The 9,923-nt window shown below is 60.9% G+C and overlaps 1 protein-coding gene across 1 annotated transcript; it reads left to right on the plus strand.

Moving 5' to 3' along the window:
* Positions 1 to 746: 746 nt before the first annotated feature.
* Positions 747 to 8,039, plus strand: MAPK7 (mitogen-activated protein kinase 7). Its single transcript, XM_077789559.1, has 7 exons — positions 747 to 901; positions 2,124 to 2,772; positions 3,487 to 3,652; positions 4,361 to 5,427; positions 6,266 to 6,636; positions 6,715 to 6,842; positions 7,824 to 8,039. Exons 2-7 carry the CDS (start codon positions 2,169 to 2,171, stop codon positions 7,969 to 7,971), a joined length of 2,484 nt encoding a protein of 827 aa, XP_077645685.1. The 5' UTR covers positions 747 to 901; positions 2,124 to 2,168; the 3' UTR covers positions 7,972 to 8,039.
* Positions 8,040 to 9,923: the final 1,884 nt, after the last annotated feature.

Raw genomic sequence — 9,923 nt, forward strand, 5'->3', positions numbered from 1 at the left:
ATTTTCACATCTTTTTCCCACTTTTCGCCATTCCCGAGCTCCCCGCTCCCATTTTCGCCCTTTCTTCCCCAATTTCTGGGCTCTTCCCCCTTTTTCCTCACTCCCTCCTCCATTTCCGCCTTCCCCCATCCCGATTCCGGGCTCCTTTTCCCGCTTTTTGGCTTTTTTCCCCGTTTTTTCCTTTTTTTTCCCCATTTTTCTGGGCTCTCGCCTGGCGCAGTTCCCGCGTCCGGTCCCTCATGGCGGCTGCGCATGCGCAGGAGCGACCAGAGCCGTCAATAGACATGAATGGGAGGTCCCTAATGGACACCGCGCATGCGCAGGAGCGACCAGAGCCGTCCATAGACATGAATGGGAGGTCCCTAATGGACACCGCGCATGCGCAGGAGCGACCAGAGCCGTCCATAGACATGAATGGGAGGACCCTAATGGACACCGCGCATGCGCAGGAGCGACCAGAGCCGTCCATAGACATGAATGGGAGGTCCCTAATGGAGACCGCGCATGCGCAGGAGCGACCAGAGCCGTCAATAGACATGAATGGGAGGTCACTCATAGCGGCCGCGCATGCGCAGGAGCGACCAGAGCCATCAATAGAGATGAATGGTAGATCCCTCACGGCGGCCGCGCATGCGCAGGAGCGACCAGAGCCTGCCCATAGAGATGAATGGGAAGCACCACAGAGACGAGCCGGAAGTTCCATGGAACCGTCGAGACCAACCGGAAGTCCGCCATGGAGAGAACCCGGAAGTTCCACAGAACCAACCGGAAATCCTTTAAACACCACGGCGATGACCCAAAATTCCTCCAAAGCCGCCCGGACGAGCGGGAAAAGTTCCCCAAAAATCCCCGGGCGCCGCGGAAATCCTCCGAGGCCGGAACCGCCGCGGGGAGGCCGGAAGTGCGTCCCGGAAGCGGCGCAGGGGGCGGGGCCGGGCGGCGCCGCTTCCCGGGCCCGGCGGGAGCGGCGGGAGGGGCGGCGGGGGCGGTAAGAGCGCGGGGGGGGGAGAGGGAAGAGCCGCGGGGTCGCCATGGCAACGGCCCCCGGGGGGGGGGACGGGAGGGACTGGGGGGAACTGGGATAAACTGGGACAAACTGGGAGGGATTGGGGGAGACTGGGATGGGATTGGGATAAACTGGGAGAGACTGGGATAAACTGGGAGAGACTGGGATGGGATTGGGGGAGACTGGGATGGTATTGGGGGGGACTGGGATAAACTGGGAGAGACTGGGGGAGACTGGGATGGGATTGGGATAAACTGGGAGGGACTGGGAAGGACTGGGAGGGAACTGGGATAAACTGGGAGAGACTGGGGGGGACTGGGATAAACTGGGATGGACTGGGGGGGAACTGGGAAGGACTGGGAGGGGACTGGGATGGACACGGAGGGACTGGGAGGGAACTGGGAGGGAACTGGAGGCAAACTGGGTGAACTGGGATGGACTGGGGGGGACTGGGATAAACTGGGATGGACATGGAGGGACTGGAATGGACATGGAGGAACTGGGAGGGACTGGGAGAACTGGGGAGGGTTTAGGGGGGTCCTGGAGTAACTGAGACAGACTGGGAGGGGACTGGGATGAACTGGGATGGACACGGAGGGACTGGGAGGGAACTGGGAGGGACTGGGAGGGAACTGGGATAAACTGGGAGGGAACTGGGGGGGACTGGGAGTGAACTGGGAGGGAAAGGGGAGGGACTGGGAGGGAACTGGGAGGGGCTGGGATAAACTGGGAGGGACTGGGAGGGAACTGGATGGGAACTGGGGTAACTGGGAAGGGAACTGGGAGAACTGGGAGGGGTTAAGGGGGGTCCTGGAGTAACTGGGACAGACTGGGAGGGGACTGAGATGAACTGGGATGAACTGGGATGGACATGGAGGGACTGGGAGGGAACTGGGATAGACTGGGAGGGAACTGGGAGGAACTGGAGGCAAACCGGGTGAACTGGGATGGACTGGGGTGGACTGGGTGGGACTGGGACAGAACTGGGCTTTACTGGGACGGGTTTAGGGGAGGTCCCGGCATAACTGGGAGGGAACCGGGATGAACTGGGACGAACTGGGGGAGGATCCCCGCCGATCCCAGACGATTTTTTTGGGGTGATTTTCGCTTTTTTCAGGTGACTCCTCCCCCTCCCCCAACCGATCCCACCCGCGCCGGCGCCATGGCCGAGCCGGGCCCCGCCCCTGACGGAACAGGCCACGCCCCCCATGTGCCAGACCACGCCCCCCATGTGCCAGGCCACGCCCACCATGGCCCAGGCCACGCCCACCATGGCACAGGCCACGCCCACCATGTGCCAGACCACGCCCACCATGTGCCAGACCACGCCCCCCATGGCACAGGCCACGCCCACCATGTGCCAGACCACGCCCACCATGTGCCAGACCACGCCCCCAATGTGCCAGACCACACCCACCATGGCCCAGGCCACGCCCCCCATGGCACATGCCACGCCCCCCATGGCACATGCCACGCCCCCCATGGCACAGACCACGCCCACCATGGTACAGGCCACGCCCCCCATGGCACAGACCACGCCCCCCATGGCCCAGACCACGCCCCCCATGGCACAGACCACGCCCCCCATGGCCCAGACCACGCCCCCCCGGGCGCAGACCACGCCCCCGAGGCGCCGGGGCCGCTGGCGCTGCTGAAGGCGCGGGCGCTCGACGTCACCTTCGACGTCGGCGACGACTACGAGGTCATCGAGACCATCGGCACCGGCGCCTACGGCGTGGTCAGCTCGGCCCGGCGGCGCGACACCGGTGAGAGGCCTGGGCCGCGCCCGAAATACACCTGGGGGCACCCAAAATACACCTGGGGGCACCCAAAATACACCTGGGGGCGCCTGGGGGCACCCAAAATACACCTGGGGGCACCCAAAATACACCTGGGGGCACTCAAAATGCACCTGGGGGCACCTAAAATACACCTGGGGGCACCCAAAATACACCTGGGGACACCCAAAATACACCTGGGGGCACCCAAAATACACCTGGGGGCACTCAAAATGCACCTGGGGGCACCTAAAATACACCTGGGGGCACCCAAAATACACCTGGGGACACCCAAAATACACCTGGGGGCACTCAAAATGCACCTGGGGGCACTCAAAATGCACCTGGGGACACCCAAAATACACCTGGGGGCACCCAAAATACACCTGGGCACACCTGGGCACAGTTAAGATACACCTGGGCACACCTGGGGACACACGAAACACGCCTGGAGACACCTGAGACACACCTGGGCACACCTGGGATACACCCAGGCACACCCAAAACGCACCTGGAGACACCTGGGACACACCTGGGCACACTTGGGGACACCCAAAACACACCAGGAGACACCTGGGCACACCCGGGGCACACCCAGGGCTCATCTGAGACACAACTGGGCACACCTGGGGCACACCTGGGCTCACCTGGGCACACCTGGGGCACACCCGGGGCTCACCTGGAGCTCGCCTGCCCCCCCAGGCCAGCAGGTGGCCATCAAGAAGATCCCCAACGCCTTCGACGTGGTGACCAACGCCAAGCGGACGCTGCGCGAGCTGAAGATCCTCAAGCACTTCAAGCACGACAACATCATCGGCATCAAGGACATCCTGCGGCCGGCCGGGCCCTACGGCGAGTTCCGCTCCGTGTGCGTGCCCGGCGGGGAGCGGGCCGGGCCGGGTTGGGTTGGGCTGGTTGGTTTGGCTTAGGTTGGGTTGGGTTGGGTTGGGTTGGGTTTGGTTGGGTTGGTGGGGTTGGGTTGGTTGGGTTGAGTTCATTGAGTTCAGTTGGGTTGGGTTGGGTTGGATTGAGTTCAGTTGGGTTGGGTTGGGTGGGGTTGGTTTGAGTTGGGTTGGTTGGGTTGGGTTGGGTAGGTTTGGATTAGGTTGTGTTGGATTGAGTTGTGTTGGGTTGGTTTGAGTTGGGTTGAGTTCAGTTGATTTGGGTTGGGTTGGGTTGAGTTCAGTTGGGTTGGGTTGAGTTCAATTGGGTTGGGTTGGTTGGATTGGATTAGGTTTGGTTGGGTCGGGTCGGGTTGTGTTGGGTTGGGTTTGGTTGGGTTTTGTTGAGTTGTATTGGGTTGGGTTGGTTGGGTTGGGTTGAGTTGGTTTCATTGAGTTCCATTGGGTTGGGTTGTGTTGGGTTGTGTTGGGTTGGGTTGAGTTCAGTTGGGTTGGGTTGGTTGTGTTGGTTTGAGTTGTGTTGGGTTGAGTTCAGTTGGGTTGGTTTGAGTTGGGTCGAGTCTCCTTGCGTTCCATTGACTCGCACCAACTCCCATCACCCAACCCAACCCAACCCAACCCCTCCCTCCCCACGCCGCCGCCGCCGCGCTGACGCCGCCGCCCCTCCCCGGCAGCTACGTGGTGCTGGACCTGATGGAGAGCGACCTCCACCAGATCATCCACTCGGCGCAGCCGCTGACGCTGGAGCACGTCCGCTACTTCCTCTACCAACTCCTGCGCGGCCTCAAGTACATCCACTCGGCCAACGTCCTCCACCGCGACCTCAAGCCCAGCAACCTGCTGGTCAACGAGAACTGCGAGCTCAAGATCGGCGACTTCGGCATGGCGCGCGGGCTGGGCGCCGACCCGCGCCACGCCAAGGCCTTCCTCACCGAGTACGTGGCCACGCGCTGGTACCGCGCGCCGGAGCTGCTGCTGTCGCTGCACCGCTACACGCGCGCCATCGACATGTGGTCGGTGGGCTGCATCTTCGCCGAGATGCTCGGCCGCCGGCAGCTCTTCCCGGGCCGCAACTACGTCCACCAGCTGCAGCTGATCATGGCGGTGCTGGGCACGCCGCCGCCCGGCGTCATGGCGGCCATCGGCGCCGAGCGGGTGCGCGCCTACGTGCAGAGCCTGCCGCCGCGCCCGCCGGTGCCTTGGGAGAGCCTGTTCGGCGGGGCCGAGCCGGCGGCGCTGGCGCTGCTGGGCCGGATGTTGCGCTTCGACCCGCGGGAGCGCGTCGGCGTGGCCGAGGCGTTGCGCCACCCCTTCCTGGCCAAGTACCACGACCCCGAGGACGAGCCCGAGTGCGTGCCGGCCTTCGACTTCGCCTTCGACCGCCAGGCGCTCACCAAGGAGGAGATCAAGGCCGCCATCGTGGCCGAGATCGCCGACTTCCACGCCCGCCGCGACGGCATCCGGCGCCAGATCGCGCCCGCGCCCGCCGCCGCCGCCGGTGGGAAAGCCGATGTCGACGTCAACGCAGCCGACGTGGGCGTAGCACCGGCGTGGCCGCCCTGCGCCGACGTGGACATGCCCAGCCCCGGCCCCGCCCCCGACTGCCCCATGGACTCGCCGCGGGTGAAGGCGGAGCCGGAGGCGCCGGCGGCGCCCAAGAGGGACGGCGCCATCTCGGACGACACCAAGGCGGCGCTGAAGGCGGCGCTGCTGAAATCGGCCATGAGGAACAAGAGCAAAGGTGGGGCAGGGGAGGACTGGGAGACGGGCTGGGGTGGGGTGGGTTGGGTTGGGTTGGGTTGAGTTGGGTTGGGTTGGGTTGGATGAGTTGGGTTGGGTTGGGTTGGTTGGGTTGGGTCAAGTTGGATTGGGTTGATTTGAGTTGGGTTTGGTTCAGTGGAGTTGGGTTGGGGTGTGTTGGGTTGAATGATTTTGGTCGGATGGGTTGAGTTGGGTTGGGATTGGTTGGTTGGGTTGGGTTGGATGAGTTGGGTTGGGTCGGGTTGAGCTGGGTTGGGTTGGTTGAGTTGGGTTGAGTTGCATTGGGTTGGGTTGGGTTGAGTTGGGTTGGGTGGGTTGGGTTGGGTTGGATGAGTTGGGTTGGGTTGGATGAGTTGGGTTGGATTAGATGAGTTCAGTTGGGTTGGGTTGGGTTACGTTGGGTTGGGTTGACTTGGGTTGGATTGGGTTGGTTGAGTTGGGTTGGATTAGATGAGTTCAGTTGGGTTGGGTTGGGTTGACTTGGGTTGGGTTGGGTTGGGTTGGTTGAGTTCGGTTGGATTAGATGAGTTCAGTTGGGTTGGGTTGGGTTGACTTGGGTTGGGTCGGGTTGGATGAGTTGGGTTGGGTTGGATGAGTTGGGTGGGATTAGATGAGTTCAGTTGGGTTGGGTTGACTTGGGTTGGATTGGGTTGGTTGAGTTGGGTTGGATTAGATGAGTTCAGTTGGGTTGGGTTGACTTGGGTTGCGTTGCCTTGATTGGACCTCCCTTCACTTCCACCGCCCCGATTCGACCTCTGATTGGCCGCCTCGCCTCTCTCTCCCCTCCGATTGGCCACCCGCCCCCTCCCCTCCCCCAGAGCCGCCCTGCGCCGCGCCGGAGCCGCCCGAGGGCCGCAAGCCGGTGACGGCGGCCGAGCGGCAGCGCGAGCGCGAGGAGAAGCGCCGGCGCCGGCAGGAGCGCGCCAAGGAGCGCGAGAAGCGGCAGCGCGAGCGCGAGCGCCGCGAGCCGCGCCCCCGGGGCGAGGGCCTCCACGGCCTTGTCCTCACCGACGACGACCGCCACCTCCTGGAGCGCTGGACCAAGATGGCCGACGGCGCCGCGCCCCCGCCCCGCCCCCAGCCCCCTCGCCCCGCCCCGCCCCCGCCCGCCCAGCCGTGGGCGTGGCCGGCGCGCCCGGCCGGTGACGCCGATGTGGCCACGGTGACGCAGCAGCTGCAGAAGTCGCAGGTGAGGGGGGGCGCGGCCAACAGTGGGGGCGTGGCCCCAGAAATGGCCGCGCCCCCTTTTCACGGCCCCGCCCCGCAGGTGGAGGATCCGCTGCCGCCGGTGTTCCCGGCCACGCCCAAGGGCAGCGGCGCCGGTTACGGCGTCGGCTTCGACCTGGAGGAGTTCCTGAGCCAATCGCTCGACATGGTGGGAGAGGCCAAGGACAGGTGGGGGCAAAGCTGGGCTGGGCTGGTTGGGTGGGTTGGGTCTGGTTGGGTTGGGTTGGGTTGGATTTGGTTTAGTTGGGTTGGGTTGGGTTGCGCTGGGTTGGTTGAGTTGGATTGGGTTGGGTTGGGTTGAGTTGGGTTGAGTTGGGTTGGGTTGGGTTGGATTTGGTTTAGTTGGGTTGGGTTGGGCTGGGTTGGTTGAGTTGGGTTGGGTTGGTTGAGTTGGGTTGGGTTGGGTTGAGTTGGGTTGGGTTGGTTGGGCTGGGTTGGGTTGGGTTGAGTTGGGTTGGGTTGGGTTGGGTTGGGTTGAGTTGGGTTGGGTTGGGTTGGATTGGGCTGGGTTGGTTGAGTTGGGTTGGGTTGGGTTGGGTTGGGTTGGGTTGGGTGGGTTGGGTTGCGTTGGGTTGGGTTGGGTTGAGTTGGGTTGAGTTGGGTTGGGTTGGGTTGATTGAGTTGGGTTATGTGGGGTTGGGTTGGATTTGGTTTATTTAAGTTGGGTTGGGTTGGTTGGGCTGGGTTGGTTGAGTTGGGTTGGGTTGGTTGGGCTGGGTTGGTTTGGGTTGGGTTGGGTTGGGTTGAGTTGGGTTGGGTTGAATTTAGTTTATTTAAGTTGGGTTAGGTTGGGTTGAGTTAATTGTGTTGATTTAATTTGGGTTGGGTTTGGTTAAGTTGGGTTATGTTAGGTCAGGTTGGGTTGGGTTGGATTGGGTTGGATTGGGTTGAGTTGGGTTGGTTGGGGCTGGGTTGGTTTGGGTTGGGTTGGGTTGGGTTGGATTTAGTTTATTTAAGTTGGGTTAGGTTGGGTTGGGTTAATTGGGTTGATTTAATTTGGGTTGGGTTTAGTTAAGTTGGGTTATGTTGGGTTGGGTTAGTTTGGGTTGAGTTGGAATTAGTTTAGTCAACTTGTCCCGGCTCTCTTTCCCTCCTCTCGCCGCGTTTGCCGTTCTTCGCCGTCCCGCCGCCGCCGCCCCTCGCCCGCAGCGTGGCCGACTCGGCGCCGCTCTCGGCGTCGCTCTTGGCCGATTGGCTGGAGGTTCACCGCCTCAGCCCCGCCGCGCTCGAGAGCCTCCAGCGCGAGCTGCAGCTCGGCTCGCCCATGGCGCTGGCCGAGGAGCCGGCGCCGCGCTGACCCCGCCCCCGCGCCGGGACACGCCCCCACGCCGGGACACGCCCACATTAAATTTGTACCAAAACCGCGCCGCCGTCGCCGCGCCTCTGATTGGGGATTGCTGGGCCTGTCATGGCGGCCATTTTGTGGCCGCCATTTTGTCTTGGCCATTTTGGGTCATCCATTTTGGGTCAACCATTGTGTCTTGGCCATTATGTGGCAGCCATTTTGTGCTTTCTATGCATTGGCAACCATTTTGTGGCAGCCATTTTGTCATGGCCATTTTGTGGCAGCCTCTTTGTGGTTTCCATGTATTGGTGGCCATTTGGTGGCCGCCATTTTGTCTTGGCCATTTTGTGTCAACCATTTTGTGTCATCCATTTTATGGCAGCCATTTTGTGGCAGCTACCTTCTGGTGGCCATTTTCTGGCTGCCATTTTGTGGCAGCCATTTTTATGTGGCCATTTTGTGGCAGCCATTTTGTGGTGGCCATCTTGTATCATCCATTTTGAGGCTGTCATCTTGTGGCAGCCATCTTTTTGTGGCCATGTTGTGGCAGCCATTTTGGTTGATCCATTTTGTGGCAGCCATTTTATCATGTCCATTATGTGGCCACCATTTTGTGGTGGCCATCTTGTGGCAGCCGTTTCATGGCAGCCATTTTGTGGCAGCCATTCTGTGGCGGCCATTTTGTCCCCCCAAGGCGGAGAAGGAGCACAGGGAGGAAGAAGAGGCGGAGCCGGCTGCGTTTTTGGCAATGGTTTCGTAGCAAAGACGTCACAGACCACGAGGGGGCGACACAGAGCGCGGCAGGGGGGGAGGGGCAGCCCCCAGCCCGGTGGGGGGAGGGGCACGGGGTTCGGTGGGGGAGGGGCGCGGGCGCCGGCGGGGCGGGAAATCTAAGTGGGGTGGGGGAGGGGTCATCGATGAGGTCATCGATGAGGTCGTCGGGTCATCGATGAGGTCATCGGGGCGCCCGTGACGTCATCGGGTGAGCGGTGGCACCGTTGGATCGTTGATGGTGGGGTTGGGTGGCGATGACGTCGTTGGGTCATTGATGATGTCATTGATGAGGTCAGTGGCTCATTGATGATGTCATTGATGAGGTCGTTGGGTCATCAATGGGCTCGTTGGCCATTGATGATGTCATTGGGTCATTGATGGGGTTGCCCAGTTGGGTGGGTGATGGTTGGACCGGTTGGGGGTGATGGCACCGGCACGGTGAGAATGGGCCCAACTCAACCAACCCAACTCAACCAACCCAAACCAACTTAACTAACCCAAATCCAACCCAACTCAACCCAACCAACTCAACCCAATCAACTCAACCCAACTCAACCAACCCAAACCAACTCAACCCAACTAACCCAAATCCAACCCAACCCAACTCAACCCAACTCAACCAACCCAAATCAACTCAACCCAACTCAACCCAACCCAATGCAACTCAACCAACCCAAACCAACTCAACCCAACTAACCCAAATCCAACCCAACTCAACCGACCCAAATCAACTCAACCCAACTCAACCCAACTCAACCCAACTCAACCGACCCAACCCAACCCAACTTAACTAACCCAAATACAACCCAACTCAACCCAACCAACTCAACCCAACCCAACTCAACCCAACTCAACCCGACCCAATCCAACTCAACCCAACCCAACTCAACCAACCCAACTCAACCCAACCCATTCCAACTCAACCCAACCCAATCCAACTCAACCCAACCCAACTCAACCCAACTCAACCCGACCCAATCCAACTCAACCCAACCCAACTCAACCAACCCAACCCAACTTAACTAACCCAAATACAACCCAACTCAACCCAACCAACTCAACCCAATCAACCAACCCAACTCAACCCAACCCAACTCAACCCAACTCAACCCGACCCAATCCAACTCAACCAACCCAACTCAACCCAACCCAACTCAACCAACCCAACCCAACCCAACTCAATCAACCCA

Source organism: Lonchura striata, chromosome 35 (assembly GCF_046129695.1).
Source record: "Lonchura striata isolate bLonStr1 chromosome 35, bLonStr1.mat, whole genome shotgun sequence".
Taxonomy (NCBI): domain Eukaryota; kingdom Metazoa; phylum Chordata; class Aves; order Passeriformes; family Estrildidae; genus Lonchura; species Lonchura striata.